This window comes from Pygocentrus nattereri, chromosome 25 (assembly GCF_015220715.1).
Source record: "Pygocentrus nattereri isolate fPygNat1 chromosome 25, fPygNat1.pri, whole genome shotgun sequence".
Taxonomy (NCBI): domain Eukaryota; kingdom Metazoa; phylum Chordata; class Actinopteri; order Characiformes; family Serrasalmidae; genus Pygocentrus; species Pygocentrus nattereri.
In genome coordinates this window covers 5,633,265-5,652,705 of record NC_051235.1, presented here as the reverse complement: position 1 = coordinate 5,652,705, position 19,441 = coordinate 5,633,265, and the positions used below count along the sequence as shown (strand labels likewise).

Here is a 19,441-nt window from a genome sequence, read left to right as displayed (position 1 = left end):
CACAGTCTCTCAGCATTACATCCTCACAGTCTCTCAGCATTACATCCTCACAGTCTCTCAGCATTACATCCTCACAGTCTCTCAGCATTACAGTCTCACAGTCTCTCAGCATTACATCCTCACAGTCTCTCAGCATTACATCCTCACAGTCTCTCAGCATTACAGCCTCACAGTCTCTCAGCATTACATCCTCACAGTCTCTCAGCATTACATCCTCACAGTCTCTCAGCATTACAGTCTCACAGTCTCTCAGCATTACAGCCTCACAGTCTCTCAGCATTACATCCTCACAGTCTCTCAGCATTACAGTCTCACAGTCTCTCAGCATTACATCCTCACAGTCCCTCAGCATTACATCCTCACAGTCTCTCAGCATTACATCCTCACAGTCTCTCAGCATTACAGCCTCACAGTCTCTCAGCATTACATCCTCACAGTCTCTCAGCATTACAGTCTCACAGTCTCTCAGCATTACAGTCTCACAGTCTCTCAGCATTACATCCTCACAGTCTCTCAGCATTACATCCTCACAGTCTCTCAGCATTACAGTCTCACAGTCTCTCAGCATTACAGTCTCACAGTCTCTCAGCATTACATCCTCACAGTCTCTCAGCATTACAGTCTCACAGTCTCTCAGCATTACATCCTCACAGTCTCTCAGCATTACAGCCTCACAGTCTCTCAGCATTACAGCCTCACAGTCTCTCAGCATTACATCCTCACAGTCTCTCAGCATTACAGTCTCACAGTCTCTCAGCATTACAGCCTCACAGTCTCTCAGCATTACATCCTCACAGTCTCTCAGCATTACAGTCTCACAGTCTCTCAGCATTACATCCTCACAGTCCCTCAGCATTACATCCTCACAGTCTCTCAGCATTACATCCTCACAGTCTCTCAGCATTACAGTCTCACAGTCTCTCAGCATTACAGCCTCACAGTCTCTCAGCATTACATCCTCACAGTCTCTCAGCATTACATCATCACAGTCTCTCAGCATTACAGCCTCACAGTCTCTCAGCATTACAGCCTCACAGTCTCTCAGCATTACATCCTCACAGTCTCTCAGCATTACAGTCTCACAGTCTCTCAGCATTACAGCCTCACAGTCTCTCAGCATTACATCCTCACAGTCTCTCAGCATTACAGTCTCACAGTCTCTCAGCATTACATCCTCACAGTCCCTCAGCATTACATCCTCACAGTCTCTCAGCATTACATCCTCACAGTCTCTCAGCATTACAGTCTCACAGTCTCTCAGCATTACAGCCTCACAGTCTCTCAGCATTACATCCTCACAGTCTCTCAGCATTACAGTCTCACAGTCTCTCAGCATTACAGTCTCACAGTCTCTCAGCATTACATCCTCACAGTCTCTCAGCATTACATCCTCACAGTCTCTCAGCATTACAGTCTCACAGTCTCTCAGCATTACAGCCTCACAGTCTCTCAGCATTACATCCTCACAGTCTCTCAGCATTACATCCTCACAGTCTCTCAGCACAGCGGCTCATTGAATAAAAGAAGGCGAGTCTCCAGCGCAGCGACCTGACTGGAAGCGCGAGCCCCGTCACGTGACGAGCCCACGTCAGCAGCGTAATGGCAGCCTCCTGTTTTCTGAATTAACAACACGGAACGGGAGAGTTCAGAACGGCAGGTTTCCGCTCCGAGAGCCGCGGTCTCCAGAGGTACGTCTGGTCACCCACTTTGGCTTCGCAGGCCCGTAAACTCCGGTCGGAAAAAAACGGAGCCGCGCGCGGTCTGTCGTTTCCCCCCGCTGCTGGCGCGTGAACGGCGCTGTGATGTCGCGTGCTGTAGCTGCAGCTGCGCGTGCTGTGTTTTGAATCTGCCCGTTAGCGAGGAGGCTACGAAGTTAGCTTCTTGTTCGATGTTTTCCCCGTTCCACCTTAAACGGTGCGGCAGTACCATGCTGGCGCCCCAGCCCGAGTACCTGCTGCACCGTTTAAGGTGGAACGTGGAAAATTGAAGCCAAGACGCGGCGAATAGGAAGCCAACTTCAGCCTCATGAGGTGGCTAGCTAACGGCACCGCCGAGCGCGGCGGGAAAGCGACTAAAACTACTTTTCTTATTCATTAACAGCCATTTTGGGGCCTGTAGTTGAGCTCGCAGGGGTTCAGCTTCAGTAAAACGGGGGAGTTTTAAAATGAAAAGTACTTTGAAGCCGCTCGGTTTCGGCTGAAACAGTGAAGGGAACGTGTCCCTCCTCCTCCTCTTCCCACCCACAGGATTCATTAAATACTGCTCTTATACGCCAGTATGACGGGCTTTATGTTGAATTTCATGCAAAGCTACAAATATCATTAATAACACGCGGTAATTACGCGGTGCCTTGTAAACAACAGGCGGACTAATTTGACAGCTTGTTTGTTTTGCCGTGGTGACGCGTCATTGGAGGATCCAGCCAATCAGCGATCGCGGCTGTGTTTCCCTTGACGTGATTGGACGGCGCGGCGCTCTAAATTCATTCACAGGCTCTGTAGAGATAAAGTTTTCACAATAACGGGACCCCCATAAGAAAGAGAAGACTGAACTGAGGGTCCTGCGTTAGTTCTTTAAAGCACATTCGAATTTTCAGATTTTCTGATGACGTGAATTTTATTTGATGTTACTTTATTGGTGCAGCTTTTACGAATTAATTAGGCTTTTTTTACTACAGTGGTGATTTTTATTATGTTATTATGCTATAGTTAAGGTTCTGTATATAACCATGGACAATCAAAGGACCCCTTGCCAGAATAAAGGGTTCTTTACATGATTAAAGGTACTTCACATTGATACAGATTCTTAAAAAGATGGTGCTTCAAGGGTTCTTTGGTAAGGGAAATGGATCAAAGGGTCCTTTAGAAGATTGCAGGCTCTTCAGGTTGATGTACTCACTTAAAAAGGATGCTTCTTAAAGGGTTCTTTAGTAAGGAAAATGGTTCTATATAGAACCATGGACAATCAAAAACCTCTTGCCTGAGTAAAGGGTTCTGTGCATGATTCAGATTGATGTACACTCTGAAAAAGATGGTGGTTCAGTGGTTCTTTAGTGAAGACAATGGTTCTATGTAGAGCCATGAACACTCAAAGAACCCGTTGCATGATTAAAGGGTTCAAGATTGATGGAGAATGTGCTGTAGATGGTTCTATACAAAAGGGTTCCTCTGTTACACGCTTGACATCGTAACACGTCAGAAAAGCCAGGTTTAGAGTTCAGCCACGTTCACCAGAACCTCTCCTCGCCCGAAACCCTGACCCAATCCAAAATAATCTGCGATCTGAGCGGTTATGCAATTATCTATCATGAAGTCAAGTCAGCATCTTTATAAATTGGCGTTATCGTCTGAAGTGCAGCAGTAAGTCAATGTTTAACTGGACTGCGGTCATAGGTAGCAGTTTTATGAGACTTGCAGGTTAGAGAGCCGACCGCGGTCTGACTTTGCGCTACCACACTTCGTGAACTTCTGAGGAAATAAGGAAAAAGCATGAGCTCAGGTAATATTTTCAGCTCAGGTTTGGTCATCAGTAGACTCTTATGCTGTAATGGTTCAGTATTGGAACGATGGGTTTATGCTTATATCTTTCTGTATCTTTCCTTCAGTGTTGGCAACTTTTAAAGGTGCAATGTGTGAAATTTTACAGGGATCTACCAGCAGAAATGGAATATAGTAAACAAAACCATGTTTTCATTAGTACATGTTCATCTGTAACTGCACATTGCTGTCTTCGTTAGCTTAGAATGAGCCTTTTATATCTACATAGGGAGCAGGTCCTTCTAACCAGTGGTGGACGAAGTACACAAATCACGTACTTGAGTTAAAGTAGAGATACCCGGGCTCCTGAGTGGCTCAGCCGCCTAAGCGTTGGCCGTATCATCAGGAGATAGCGAATTCGATCCCTGGTGATGCTACAGCTGTTCGTAGCCAGGGGTCCAAGAGAGCACAATTGGCCTCAATCTCTCTGGGTGGGTATTATGGCCTCCCTTCTCCCCCATCACTCAACGTAATGTCATTCAGGCATCCGTTAGCTGACGTAACAAATCTGGCGGTTGGCGAATCCTCATCAGCAAAGAAATGGAAACGAAGCAAAATAAAATCAGGGCAAGTGATGGTAGAAAACCTGACGACTACCATAGGTTCTACTGCTAGGGAGGGAATTCAGTCGGATGTCACTAAATCTTACATACTGCACCTTTAAGTGACTGTGGATGTGTGTGCAGACGCTGCCATGTCCCCAAAGATCACGGTGGAGCTGCTGAGGCAGCTGAGGCAAGTGATGAAAAGCAGCAAGTACATCACGGAGCCCATCCAGGCCTACATCATCCCTTCAGGAGACGCACACCAGGTAAAAACACTGACCCTAGCCAGAAAACCTGCAGTCCACGATAGTCTGTGATTGGAAACGGTGCTTAGACAGATACCTGTAAGACCTAAAGTCAACCCGAAATCAAAATAGACCTTGCCGACATTGTTTGTTAGTTAATCTTTGACATATTTAAAGATGTAAGACATATTTTAAGATGTAAACAAAGTCATTTGGAGTGGTTTAATGCAAGAGAAACATATCAAATCAGATTTCTTCACAGTGGTGGTGATGGGAACCAGGGGTCACAATGTCTACAGTAAACATATTTTTTAAAAAAATAAGCTTTAGGCTAAAACCTTCACTTGTAACTAAGCATTGTGTCCTAAGAACTACGCAACATATTTGTAACCATTCCAGATTGAGGGAGCTATTAAAGACTCTTCAGACATATCCCATCACCCTAGCAGCCACCTGGGATATCATAGTATATTATAGTACTTATCACGCTAGCAACCAATTGGGATATCATAGTATAATATTGTAATTATCACTCTAGCAACCATCTGGGATATCATAGTATGATATAGTATTATATTGTATGATATTCTGTTACTTATAAACAAGTTAACAGACAAAACTAAAAGGGGCTTGACAAAGTATTCCAGGTGGTTGCTAAGGTGTTGCTCAGCTGTTTCTATGACACCCAAAGTGGTTGCCAGTGTGTTGCTAGGCCATTGCTATACTATCTCTGTTGGTTATTAAGGCGCTGTTAGGTCACTGCTATAGTATCAACGTGACCAATACTACTGTTTTTGGCTAAGCGCTATAATTCTGAGCATTGTTAGATAGACAGGCAGAACCATGAAAGCAAGTCTATATGAAATGAATTCAAATTAAAAGACATTTTACCAAAATGTCTGCATAATTCAAACATTAAGATGTAAACAAAGTCATTCATAGTGGTTTGGTGTGAGATGGTTCATTGTAGAGAAACCTACTGACTCTGATGTCTTTACAGTGGTGGTGATGGGAACCAGGAGTCACAATATCTACAGCACAGATATAGGCATTATATTTACTGTCCAAACCACCAGTGAACCTACCTTTGCCTTTTGCCTTTATATGTAATATGGATTATGATAAAATAGTAAATCTGAAACGGTGTGTTTTCTTCGGGACGTAAACGTCCTACATTTGCTTCACCATGAAAATGAATTTTTAGGCTAAACCCTTCTCAAAACTATGATAAAATAACATTTGAAATGCTCCATTCTAGAGAAGCTTAGAGAGTCAGAATTTTTCACAGTGGTGGTGATAGGAACCAGACATCCACCTGTACAATCTTTCTGTAAGCTTTTAGAGGTGGACGTCTGGTTCCTATGACCACCACTGTGAACAACTCTGACTCTCTAAGCTTCTCTAGAACAGAGCACTTCACACCAAACTGCTCTGCTGCTGCCCTCAGCACTTTAACTTTAGACCCATTGTATTTTATTTTATATTTCGGGCTGTGATTGTGAAATCATCTCTGATTATTAGACTGCCTGACCTCTGAGACGTGCTGGAGAGGGTAACCCCCACTGCCTTGCATTAGATTATCAGTAATTAAGCCTGATTGCTTAGAAGCCGTCTGTCAAAGCCTCCAACGTCTTACTAATTTCTACTGGAATAGGGGACCGCATTGTAGATCAGCAGTATTGCTCTTATTATTAACTGCAGGAAGCACGTATGCATTAAATGTATTCCTTTAACCAAAATGCAAACAGATTTGTTCACTTCCTAGTGTCCTAGAGTGTATGACATACTGTTGTTTATAAACATGGACAGGATTACAAAAATACTCTGCTTGTGTAAATGGTGTAAATTCTAATTGAAATTGGGAATTAGAATTGTAAATTATGCTTAGATAAATTAAGATGTAAACAAGTCATTCCAATAGTTTGGTGTGAAATGCTTTGTTTTAGAGAAGCATATAGAGTCAGAACTGTTCACAGTGGTGGTGATAGGAACCAGACGTCTACCTCTAAAAGCTCCCTCACAAAATGTTATTACATGAAGTGGTCATGAATACAATGCCTGGGACATTATTTATGATCATTTTGAGAGATCATTTTGGCTTAAAATGTTTTTTTTAAATACAGAGGTACACACAGGGTGTTAAATCCAAATTATTTTGCCTTATATCACCATAAGAAACCACCCGCATCATGGTATAATATAGTATTAATCACCCTAGCAACCACCTGGAATGTCATAGTATAATATAGTATAGTTATCCTAGCAACCACCTGGGACATCATAGTATAATGTAGTATTTATCACCCTAGCAACCACTTGGGATATCATAGTATAATATAGTATTAATCACCTTAGCAAACACCTGGGATACCACAGTATAATATAATATAGTTATCCTAGCAACCACCTGGGACATCATAGTATAATATAGTATTTATCACCCTAGCAACCACCTGGGATATCAAAGTATAATATAGTATAGTTACCCTAGCAATCACCTGGAATATCATAGTATAATATAGTAACTATCACCCTAGCAACCACCTGGAATATCATAGTATAATATAGTAACTATCACCTTAGCAACCACCTGAGATTCCATAGTATAGCAGAGTATTTATCGCCTTGGATACCAGAAGGGATATTATAGTAATGGCCTAGCGTCACTTTAGCAACCACCTGGAATACCATAGCAACAACTTAGCAATGCTTTAGCAGCCACTTGGGTTACTTTTAGCCCTCTACTTTTTGTTCAAGTTTATAGAAAAACAGAATATCATAGAATAGCATCAGAAACCACAAAAGCAACATGAGCATAAAATTCTGAACTTTTCTCAGCACAATTTTCTTTACCCTCCTGTACAGAGTGAATATATCGCTCCCTGTGACTGCAGACGCGAGTTCGTCTGTGGATTCAATGGCTCAGCAGGTAAGGTTGTGCGTGTTTTATTGTTTATTTGTTCTTTTTATACTAATATTCATTATTACCATGTTAGGTTTTAGTTGTTTTAGCAAAACAGAGCCGTGTTTTGCCACTTTGAGGGCACTTGAATAACTCACTGTGGCACTGACGCCAGGTGACTACTCAATAAAATAACACTAACTCGCACAAGACCAATGACCAAATTTGAGACTCAGTTGCAAGGCAATGTTGCTAATATTATCACAGTTCATATGCCCTTGTTTATGAATTCATACCTTTACACTTTAAAGAGTAAAATGTAAAGGTCTGTTCCACCGATTTCTAAATATTTTTGCATCATCTTATTGAGACGTAAAGGAGGTCATTCAGAGTGGTGAGAGGTGAAGCAGTTGACTGTAGAGACTCTTTACAGTGGTGGTGATTGGAATCAACACAAATGCAACCAACATTGCACCTTGATAGGGTTCTTCAGACTGATGGAAGATGTGTGGTAGATGGATCTATAGAGAACCCTTTTTGAAAAGGATTCTATGTAGGACCACAAAAAGGGTTCACTATTATTACAAGCTAAAACCCTGTTTGGTACTTTATAGAACCCTTTTTGCTTAGAGCGTACACTGTCTTAAAAAGATGGTTCTTCAAGGATTCTTTAGTATAGAGAAAGGTTCCACATAGAACCATTAACACTCAAAGACCCCTTAGCATGAGTTAAAGGTTCTTCACAACATGAAAGGATTTTTCTTGTTGGAGAATTTGCTGTAGGTGTTTCTATATAGAGCCCTTTTTGAAAAATTGTTCTATATAGTACCACAAAAGGAACTCCTTTTTGGAACTATATAGGACGTATTTTGCTAAGAGTTCATACTCTTAAAAAAAGATGGTTTTTCAATGTTTCTTTAGCAAGGAAAATGGTTCTATATAGAATCATGAACACTCCAAGAATCCTTTGCATGATTAAAGGGTTCTTTGCATTGTGAAAGGTTCTTCAGATGAATTGAGAATGTATTGTAGATGGTTTTATATAGAACCTTTTTAAAAAGGGTTCTGTATAGCACCAAAAAATTCTGCTGTTGTTACAAGCCAAAGAACCCTTTTTTGGTATTTTATAGAGGCTTTTTTTTTTGCTAAGATTCATGGCTTCATGTCTTAGAGTTGAACAGGCTCTTTTGTTGCTGTAGCTCTAAAACTGAAATATGTAAATGAGTTGTTCTCTGATTGGCAAACGAGGCACACCATACAAAAGCAATCTGGGCTGACATGTACAAAACATGTTTGCGTACTACATCAAACTCGTATTTCTAAAAAAATACAGACAAACGTGGGCGTCTATAAATTACATTGCAAGTGGCAATAATCGGGGTCCAAACACTCTACAATTTTCTTTAAAAAATTGTAAAAAAGTTTGTTTTTCGATGGTGTGGTGCCTTTAAAATACAGAAATCACACAGTGTGTGTTTTTGCGTGGGTGGCTGTTTGTTATTCATGTATCTACATGCTTGTTACTTGGTTTCAGGCACTGCTATAGTGACAGAGCAGCATGCCGCCATGTGGACGGACGGACGATACTTCCTGCAGGCCAGCCAGCAGATGGACAACAACTGGACTCTGATGAAAATGGGTATGACATTACAGTGATAGTTGATGGGCAAAAAATTTAGTTAAAAAATTTAATTAAAAAATTTTATTAAAATTTTTAACTTCCATCCAAATATGATGACATTTGACCCCCTTTAAAATGTCTTCTGAGTTTGATTACATCACCGTGTGCCAGTGAGTGGGAAAAATAGTATTAACCAGTAACATCAGCACCCTACCATGTAGGCCTGGTTGCAATTACTTGAGCTGACTGCAGCTATTTTCTTGTTCTAATAAACAGAATTAGGTACATATTCAGCAGTTGGGTTGAGGCAAATGCATGTAGACAAAAGAAAGCAGAACGTGCATTTAGTGAGACCAGAAATGTGCTGAATTCTAAATGATGCTGTAACACCTTTAGAGGGCAGCAGTGAGTAGTGTTTGTGTATTTGAGCTAAAGCTAGAAGCAAGTATATTTTGACAGCAAGGAAGCAGGATAGGTAATCAGCCAACTTGGCAACTTTGGACCTTTACTTTAATAGTTGTAAAGGCAATGAATCATCAGCTGAAATGTCCTGATTGTGACAGGTCTACTCCCACTACCCCCACCTATCATCAGGCAAAAACACTCAGCTAGATCCCTGTCAGACCATCCTATCATGTTTCACTCACAAACATGTCAAAGGAAAGGAAATTGTTCACTACAGGATGCACCATTAATCACTTTTTATCACATACATAAATTGCTGTGGCATTAAAATTTTTATTATATGACTATAAAGGTCATATTGAGCTAGCCTGCCAACCCCGTGAGCCCTGGGATACAATTCCATGTTGGCTCTGTTAATAAGTGAGTGTGCAGTTAGACCTTGTATGTTTTCTCCTAGTCATTAATGTTTAACTTATGGCGATTATGGTTTGTCCATAAGCTGTTTAATTTAGTAGACTAATTTAACCAGTTGAATGCATTGTATACTAAAGCTATGAATGCCCCCCACATACCCCAGATGTGGTCAGTCAGCCAAAACATATTTTACTTTAGTTTTGCGCTGGAGGATAATGTATAAAATTTTTCAGTTAATGTTCAATCTGCGTACCTCATACATGCCTAGTTGGTTTCATTTTCACATATCTGGATTTTTGTAGATTTTAGTAGATTTCACACAACGGGCTAAAAAGTTTAGCAAATTATCATTTAGTTTTAGTCTGAAATTCATGTACTCACAGATTTTTGTGAACTGTCCTAACCGCTATGAGAGCTAAATCACCCTCTTCAAATTACAGTGCAAGTGGCAATCATTGGGTTCCAAGCACTCTAAGCTATGACGGAGCCAGTATAACACAAATAATGGCCAAACTTTGTAGCATAGCCTTGATTTCTAATAGATGTGGTGTCTCAAAAGAAGATGCTAAATTTCATACACATTGACCTTCCGACTTTGGAACGGTAAGCAGATTTTTAACAAATAGATCAAAGTAGCGCAATATTTGGACAACTTGCCATAGGTGTTGAACTGAACAAAATGATTCCACAGCAATTATTACTCTATTTTAGTGCCAGAGTGAACCAGACGGAATGGTTCTGCCAGACAGTCAGAGATGTCGGGTCGGATTTCATGGGAATTTTTTGCACCACGCCATATAGCATCATGTACTAACGTCACAATCACAGGCTCAAAATTAACATTATACTGATGAAGATATGATGACAGCAGTAGATCCTTCTCTCACGCCTTAAGAAGACATGTACTTTACCATGTTGTGTCTGAGTTCTCTTTGAATTCTCTTTCAATGTGCTTGCAATCATCAGATTCATCCACTTGCAATTACGTTGCGTATCCACCAGATATACGTAGCATAGCTTCAAGTACTAGACAGTAATATGTTTCTGACACTGTACTACATTCTGTTATATATAAATAAGGACAAATGTGCATGATGCTACCATTTATAACTCTGCAACCAACCTTTTGACTAAGGAAGCAAACTTGGAATGCAAGCGACTAACCGACGGCATTTGGGTTAAGGGGCATATAAGGCAAATTGAATGTCACCAAATTATTGCAGAAAAATCCTGAGATGGGCTTAAGTACATTATTTTGGTGTGATATAAATACGAGTGACAAAACTCTTGTGTCGTCTTCCAGGCCTGAAGGAGACCCCATCGCAGGAGGACTGGCTCATCAGCGTTCTGCCAGAAAACTCCAAAGTGGGGGTCGACCCCTGGATCATTGCTGCTGGTCAGTGTTGCTACCACTGCTCAATCAGTAACTCTCAAAAACATATTCATTACAGTGTGGAGATCTAGACAGCTTCATGCTTGTCTGTGTCTCCAAGGGAACTTTGTGTGAATTGAGTGATATTTACCTTTTTAAAGGTTACATTTTAAGGTTATATTAGGGTTGTTCATTAGTGGATTCTTTTATTTCCATATTATTTAAGCCAGTTAGGGGATCATTTCATTTTTGACCATTGTTGTAAATCTTTTTCCGTGGAGAAGGACGAGAGCCAGGGAGGTGATGCAGTGACGAGGTCTTCATTTGAGAGCGTCCTGTCTACCAGCAACAGTAGCCCAGTCTGATCACAATTCTGGCAAACAGCCTTTTATACTGTGTATGTCCCCTGCAGCGATTGGTACATCTGCCAAGGATCATTTCAGGACAACAGGCTTTCTATTATTTAGCTGCTTGTGCATTTACTTACAGACAAAAACATTCTCGCTCTGTAATCTAAAATATGTGAGATGTAACTAAAAATATAAAGTAAGTAACTAAAACTAAAGAAAGTAAAATCAACAACGCTGTATAAAATTACATTGGTCAATATTATTAGTTGTTGAATTTTTTTAACTCCTTAAAATTGGTTCTACTATCATGTTTTTCATACCTGCCCGGCTCATTGAGGCATGTTTAATTTTTGACTAGTATTACATTTTATTTGCTGTAATTGATATCATTTCAGACCAGTGGAAGGCCATGGCTAAAGCTCTGAGCGGTGCTGGACACTCTCTGGTGGCAGTTCAGGATAATCTCATTGACGCCGTCTGGGAGGACCGACCTGTCCGGCCAAGTACTCAGCTCAGTGCTCTGGGACTTAAATACACAGGTAATGCACGCACACACGCACACACACACACACACACACACACACATTTTTGTTTTTTGTCAGTTTTTGAAATAATTTGAAAATACCTCTTGCCCTTTGTATGTGAATTTCATGAAGAGTGGACCAAAACAAATGGCCAAGTTTTATGGGGGGGGGGGGGGTGGGGGGGGTTCCATTGACTTACATTAAAAGTATGTTTTTTTCTTTCTCCTGTAAAGTTACTAATTTGGAGATGCATGTTTATTCTCTCATGGCAGAGTTTATTCTCTCATGGGGGCAGTCGTGGGCTGTAGGTTAGGGAACTGGCCCTGTGACCGGAAGGTTGCCGGTTCAGTCCCCTGGGCTGACAGTACATGACTGAGGTGTCCTTACCCTAACCCCCAATTGAGGTGGAATTTCCCCGTTTGTGGGATTAATAAAGTATCACTTAATATCTTAATATATATATATATATATATATATATATATATATGTGTGTGTGTGTGTGTGTGTGTGTGTGTATATATATTTAGCAAATAAACAGTAATTGTGCTTTAAAATTGTAGTGTGTGTATATTATATATACACACTACAGGAGAACGTTACCTGACTGCATTGTGCCAACTGTAAAGTTTGGTAGAGGAGGGATAATGTTATGGGGTTATGTTTCAGGGCTTGTTCTAGGACCCTTATCTTTGGGATGAATTAGAGCAGAGACTGCGAGCCAGGCATTCTCGTCCAACATCATTGTCTGACCTCACAAATGTTCTTCTAGACGAATGGGCAAAAATTCCCCCAGACACTCAAAATCTTGTAGCAAGCTTCCCAGAAGAGTGGAAACTGTTATAAAAGGGGCACCAACTCCATAATAATGCCTATGGATTTAGAATGGGATGTCATAAAAGCTCCCAATACTTTTGTCTGTATAGCACGCCTTTTTGCCTTTTTTTTTTTTTTTTTGTCATGTTGGTCTATGTTGCTTGGTCTTCATCCACCTGTAGCAAGAGGGATTATACAAATGGCCACGGCTCTTTCTTAATGACGGAATCGAATACTATGAATTAGAGGATGTGTAAACTTAGCAAAGCATGCAGTAGACTGGCTTTTGCACTATAAAATGACTGCATTATCTGCATTGCTTCCAAATGTTTCAATGGTAGTGTATGTACTAAATGTCTCCCGTCTCCTGAGCAGGTCTGAGCTGGCAGGATAAGATCAGGCAGCTGAGGGGGAAGATGGCAGAGAGGAAGATCTCCTGGTTCGTGGTGACGGCGCTGGACGAGATCGCGTGTGCGTATCAGAAAGCTTCATTTTGTGTGGAGTGGTCAGATCACGACCCACCTCTTAGGCCCCTCTTGTCCTGCCAATTAGCTGGAATTGAAAGGCTCTTATGGCAAATTGGCTTGTGTGTTGGGTTGATGCTGTTAATTGGGCTGACATTGTTGTTGACTTCTAGTGGGCCAAATTAAGGTAGGTGTGCGAGGCCTCGGGGTGAATCCTCAGAAAGGGTTTTCCTGAGCGACTCATTAGTCATCTGTAGTGGCATGGATATAAAGCAGTAGCTTAACAGTGAATTTGTACTGATATGTGTTTTTATAGTTTTTCACTGATTCTACGAAGCTAATGGAAATCTTATACCTTCACCATTTATCATCATAGGTGCTAGACCTTAAAATACATCCATCTGCTAAAGAAGAATTCCACAGATTTTTCCAAGATCTCTGCAAAATTGAATGGTTGAGATGTAAACAGGGTCATTCAGAGCGGTTCGTGTGAAATGCTTCGTTCTAGAATAGCTTAGAGAGTCAGAATTGCTCCCAGTGGTGGTGATGGGAACCAGACGTCCACCTCTAAAAGCTTATAGAAAGCTATTACATGATATGGTTGTGAAAATGCTGCCTAATGCTTGAGATGTGATTTTATCATGGTTTTGAGAAGGTTTTAGCCTAAAACATTTTTTTAAAATCTGCTTATGGTGAAGTACATGCAGGACAAAGAAAATGTGATTCAGATTTACTATTTTATCATAATCCATATTACATATAAAGGCAAAAGGCAGAGGTAGGTTCACTGGTGGTTTGGACAGTAAATATAATGCCTATATCTGTGCTGTAGATATTGTGACTCCTGGTTCCCATCACCACCACTGTAAAGACATCAGAGTCAGTAGGTTTCTCTACAATGAACCATCTCACACCAAACCACTCTGAATGACTGTTTACATCTTAATGTTTGAATTATCCAGACATTTTGGTAAAATGATTTTAATTCATATCATATAGACTTGCTTTCGTGGTTTCTAGCTCTATCTTCTGCCTTTCTATCTAAAAATGGTCAGAATTAGCCAAAAACAGTAGTATTGGTCACATTGATACTATAGCAGTGACCTAGCACCGCCTTAATAACCAACAGGGATAGTATAGCAGTGGCCTAGCAACACACTGGCAACCAGCTCAGATGCCATAGAAACAGCCTATCAAAACCTTAGCAACCACCTGGGATATCAAAGTAATGGCCTAGCAACAGTGTAGCAACAGTGTAGCAACAACCCAGCAGCACCTTAGCAACCACCTGGAATAATTGTCAAGTTCTAGTTCTAGTTTTGTCTGTAATCTTGTTCGTGTTTGTAGATAAGTGTATCATGTATTGCCAGAAACCACAAGTAGGGGTTAAAATTGTGAACATTTAGATTTATGGTAGAACTTTGCCTTTAAATGACAACAGTCTCTTCTTTTTAGGGCTTTTTAACCTGCGTGGCTCAGATATTGAGTATAACCCCGTGTTCTTTGCGTACGCCATCATTGGAGTCAACAGCATACGGTAACATCACTGCATGACTACTTGAATTTTGACTATGGTTTCATTTAATACATGTTCATATCACATGTTCATATCATGAAGACTTGGGCTTTTTCCAGTATTTCAGTAATTGCACAATCAACAAAGACCATTAATAACGTGAACATATAATGTATATAATATGAGATTATTTAAAAGATGTTTTTAAAGATATTACAGTCATAATAATAATGAATATCAACATGATTTCACATTCCATTTAAATCAACATTTACTGTGTAAATTTTTAAGCAGGCACTGATTTTTATTCTACAAAATACATTTTCTGAAACATTGACTCCATTTAAGACCCTTTAAAAAACACCCTTAACATAAACAATATGTTGACTACTGCGTCCTTTTAACCGTTGAAACCCAAAACCCTCAATTTGCAGGCAAATATGTAGGTCAGTTCTATCCTTCATAACTTCAGAACGGAGTAAGCTACAGACATCATCCACATATCAGACCATTCCGCAGTCCCAGCACTAACTAGCTAGCCTGCAGTCATGTAGCTGCTGTGTCAGCATCAGTGAGTAATTTGGCTTGGAAATCACCCAAAATTCTGATATTATTGCTCTGTTTTTTGGCCTTCATATCCCAACAAGGGGTTAAAACAGTGACATGATTCACACATCCGGTCACTTGTCAGACTCTGACCTCACCATCCAGTGTGATGTCATACACCTGTGACTGTCAATCAGCCAGAGATCCAGCTCCAGAATCACCCAAACCCGACTCGCTGCTGTTCTATTACATCTCTGCTTTTAGCCTATATATTATAAACAAAGGGTTAAAAATACAACATGACATCACCAGCCAGAGTGAGAGAAACCAGCTGTAATATCCCACCACTCAGAAATACAGCACAAACACGCTGTAAACCCTGCTATTAGTGCTCCGCTTTAGCCTTCATATGGCAACAAAAGGTTAAACTATACAGTCAATTTTTCAGTGCCATGACTAGAATACAAATGAGTCAGTTACAAATACAGCACTGTGCACTCATTTATTAAGTTTCCAACCAAAACTGTGCAATTTATTCATTATTCAGGAGATATTTCTGAGGAGGCTAGATGTAAGATAAACCAGTAAAAAATCACAGTAAAAAAAAAAAAACACATTGTTAATGATTAATGATTAGTTACAGAGAAAATGTCTCCTAACAACCACCTGGAAGACCTGGTAGACACAAAAACTGCCCCGATCAGATAACCAGCACTTAAAGCTTTCATCTCTGAGAGAGAGGAGAACATCAAGCTGCTTCAGATCTGAAAACATCCACAGGTGTTTCTGTCCATCCTTCCACTGTGAGAAGACCACTCAGCGCTGTGGGTCTGAAAGGACGTGTAGCTGATGAAGAAGCTCTTACAGAGACGAAAAGGATGGAAATTTACAAAACAAATAAAGAGTATGCTGCCATTCTCAGAGCTGAATGTGTTTGGGATTACTTGGATCGTGAGAAGCTACAAATGCTAAACCAGCTTGTCCGACTGAACTTTGGAGGTGTGGAAAAGGATTCCTGCAGATTTCTTTGAGAAACCTAAAGTGAGTCTCCGGAAAAGAATGGAAGGCAACGTGGGGACACATTATGTACTGATCAGTGAACAGTGATATATATTTATATATATATTGTTCTGCTTTTTTCCTGATGCTGAAGAATAAGTAACTCTCACTTAATGGTCATTTTGACTGGAAATGAAATAAAAGAAGGGTCTCAGACTTTCGCACAGTACTGTGTAACAGAGGAAGAGCTTAAGATTAAGATTAATTGACCCTTATTAGCCCCACAACGGGGAAATTTCACCTCCACATTTAACCCATCCGTGAAGTGAAACACCACATACACACTAGTGAGCACACACACACTAGGGGGCAGTGAGCACACTTGCCCAGAGCGGTGGGCAGCCCAATCCGCAGCGCCTGGGGAGCAGTTGGGGGGTTAGGTGTCTTGCTCAAGGACACCTCAGTCATGTGCTGTCGGCTCTTGGGATTGAACCGGCAACCTTCTGGTCACGAGGCTGGATTCCTAACCTCCAGCCCACGACTGCCCCAGCTGTGGTGGAATTTTCTTGTTTATTTACGTGGAGTACAATTTTGTATATTGTATAAACCAGTTATATCAGACTGCTGACCTTTTGGGCCACTGCTCTGCCCTTATATTCAGTCCCAGAAGAGGGAAAACGGCAAACTCTGCAGAGCTGCAGCCTGGAGGGAAACCACTTTGACAGTAGTTTAATCTGTCTTTGGTTGTAAAAAGGGCTAAAACATGATCTTTGCTCCTGTCGTGTCAGGTTGTTTTTGGATGAGAAACGTGTTGTGGACCCCGTGGTGCGGGAGCACCTGGAGCTGGACAGTGCCAGTAAGCCGGAGCTGAAGGTGCAGTGTTTGCCCTACGAGTCCATCTACACAGAGTTGCAGGCGGTCTCTTCTGCACTCGGCCCCAAAGAGAAAGTGTGGATCAGCGACAAGGCCAGCTGCGCCCTCACCCAGGCCATCCCCAAGGTGAGTCAACAAGAACGATGTCTTTTGCTGTGTCTCTCAGGGTAAATCTGTATTGTTTATACCTTGTGGGACAAAAATGGAGCTGAAGAAGACTCTCATGTTGAGAGTTTCATTTTTTGCCCTAATGTGACTCAAATCTGATGTTTTCAGAGCTGTATGGACACACAAATCTCATCTTTTCAAATCCGAAAAGCCATGCGACATTAATGTAAACACTCAGATCGGAATCTTTTTCCCCCCACTGTGCCATCATTGAGCATTACCATGGCAGCAGCGGCGAACAGACGTTAAAGCCTGTAAACGGTGGAAAAGCAGCTCATCTCACCTTCTTCTCCTTCGGCTGGCTCTAATAATGAAGCTGAGAGCTGATCAGAGTTAATGATCTTCTCAGCGAAGCTCGTTCTGCTCGTTAGTTTGTGCTGAAGATGCAGTGATTCAGTCATGTGACGCTACTGAGTAGGAGGAGCTCATGAGGGTCAGTTCAGGACGCCGGTTCATCACATTAATGACTAATTAGAATTATTTACCTAAACGAGTCTGAACTATCATGTCAGAGAGATCAGATTTGGGCAGTAAGGCTTGTTTGCACATAGCTACCTTAGCTACATTAGCCTCACAACTCCAATGCAAACTAAAGACCTTCAGAAACAAGTCTGTCTTGTCTGATGGATTACGTTTAGAGCAAGTGGGGCTGCTGTAAACATTTGCTTTTACACCAAAGAATTGCAGTAGTCCTTCTGGGAGCCACATGCTTCTCGACAACCGAGAAAGAAAAGTAAACCTTCTTGTCCCAGGTGATCCCTAGGGTGGGTCTGAAAGAGAGAAGGTAAAGCAGCTTAACCCGAGCCACATCTGAAGTGAGTCACAGGGGTAGAGAGAGAGCGAGCGAGCAAGGCATTCTAGGTATCAGGTGAGAGTGAGAGAACATGACGAGCAATTTGAGACATTTGTCTTCCATCTTCCCACAAGATATTCGAGGAGAACAATCTCCAGACTATCAAATCTAACATGTGGTCCAGGAGTCAGCAACATGGGGCTCTGGAGCCACATGCGGCTCTTTTCCTGCCCTGGTTGTGGCTCCACAGCAGAGTCAGATCTGTAGGTGAAACTAAAATAATCCTCCTTTACAGTAAAATAAAGCTCTGCTGATCGTTCAACACCGTTTAACAGTAAATGGTCTTAAACGCTGGAGTTAACGTAGAACTGCTGATTCACCCTTTAACCCTGAAGATCAGCGCAGACACCGCAGACAACAGTCTCGCCCAGCTAGTAGCTAACGAAGAGAGAAAGATTTAACATGAATGTTGATCATTTGGAGATGAATGGACTACAATGGCAAACTGTGAAATACTAAGAAGTCACGAAGCTGAAGTCATGTTCTTGTTCGAATTTTCCCGTTCCACCTCAGGTGGTGCAACAGTTGGCTGCGTAGTTGGATACGTTCTGGCACCTCAGGCACATCTAAGGTAGAACGGGACAATTTGAACGAGAAGCCGGCGAATAAGAAGCAGACTTTAGCCTCGTAAAAAGTCAAAGGTTAAGAGACGTTTTACCAGAAACTGATCTACATTTGAGGGAAAGTTTCCTGCCAGAGATGTGAGAAAAGTGGCTGTAGCTGAGCCAAAGCATAAAGCAGAGCAAAGTAAGTCTGTGTTTTTGTTTATTTTCAGTTTTTTAGTCTACATTAGCACTTTATCACATACTGAGACATACAGTACTTACGGCCAAGATGCTGAAACGCTACTTCAATAAAATGGACATGAAATGTTGTGGCTCCCAAGGTGGTCAGATTTTTAGTTGAAATTTTGAAAATTGAAAATAGTCTTTGTAAGGGAAGTCAGTGAGTGTGCATGTCTGTGTTGGTCAGTAAAATGGCTCAGGGTGTGGGATGGATGTTTTCTCTGAGCTGCTGTGTTTCCTATCACTGCGTAAAAGAAGCTGCTGTCTTTATTGTCTGATGCACTGTGATCGTTTCTATGTGGGTGGTGGATCATTCTCAGTACTGCAGTAACACTGACGTGGTGGTGGTGGTGGTGTGTTAGTGTGTGTTGCGCTGGTCTGAGTGGATCAGACAGGAGTTTTTAAACACCTCATTGTCAAAGCTGGACTGAGAATAGTCCACCAACCAAAAATATCCAGCCAACAGCGTCCTGTGGGCAGCGTCCTGTGACCACTGATGAAGGACTAGAG

General features: G+C 41.4%; 1 protein-coding gene across 2 annotated transcripts in view; it reads left to right on the top strand.

The window, feature by feature from the left end:
- The first annotated feature begins 1,541 nt into the window (after nucleotides 1-1,541).
- xpnpep1 (X-prolyl aminopeptidase (aminopeptidase P) 1, soluble) overlaps nucleotides 1,542-19,441 on the top strand; it is a 33,537-nt gene continuing 15,637 nt past the window's right edge. Inside the window, exons 1-9 of one of the 2 annotated variants that reach the window (XM_017719706.2) lie at nucleotides 1,542-1,688; nucleotides 4,223-4,347; nucleotides 7,192-7,255; nucleotides 8,763-8,867; nucleotides 10,972-11,064; nucleotides 11,786-11,929; nucleotides 13,103-13,198; nucleotides 14,647-14,728; nucleotides 17,041-17,251. In XM_017719706.2, the coding sequence (XP_017575195.1) occupies nucleotides 4,231-4,347; nucleotides 7,192-7,255; nucleotides 8,763-8,867; nucleotides 10,972-11,064; nucleotides 11,786-11,929; nucleotides 13,103-13,198; nucleotides 14,647-14,728; nucleotides 17,041-17,251 (912 nt within the window). In that variant the 5' untranslated portion in view covers nucleotides 1,542-1,688; nucleotides 4,223-4,230. Of the gene's footprint in view, nucleotides 1,689-3,369; nucleotides 3,499-4,222; nucleotides 4,348-7,191; nucleotides 7,256-8,762; nucleotides 8,868-10,971; nucleotides 11,065-11,785; nucleotides 11,930-13,102; nucleotides 13,199-14,646; nucleotides 14,729-17,040; nucleotides 17,252-19,441 lie in introns of those variants that run through there. The other variant, XM_017719705.2, reaches the window with a different exon arrangement.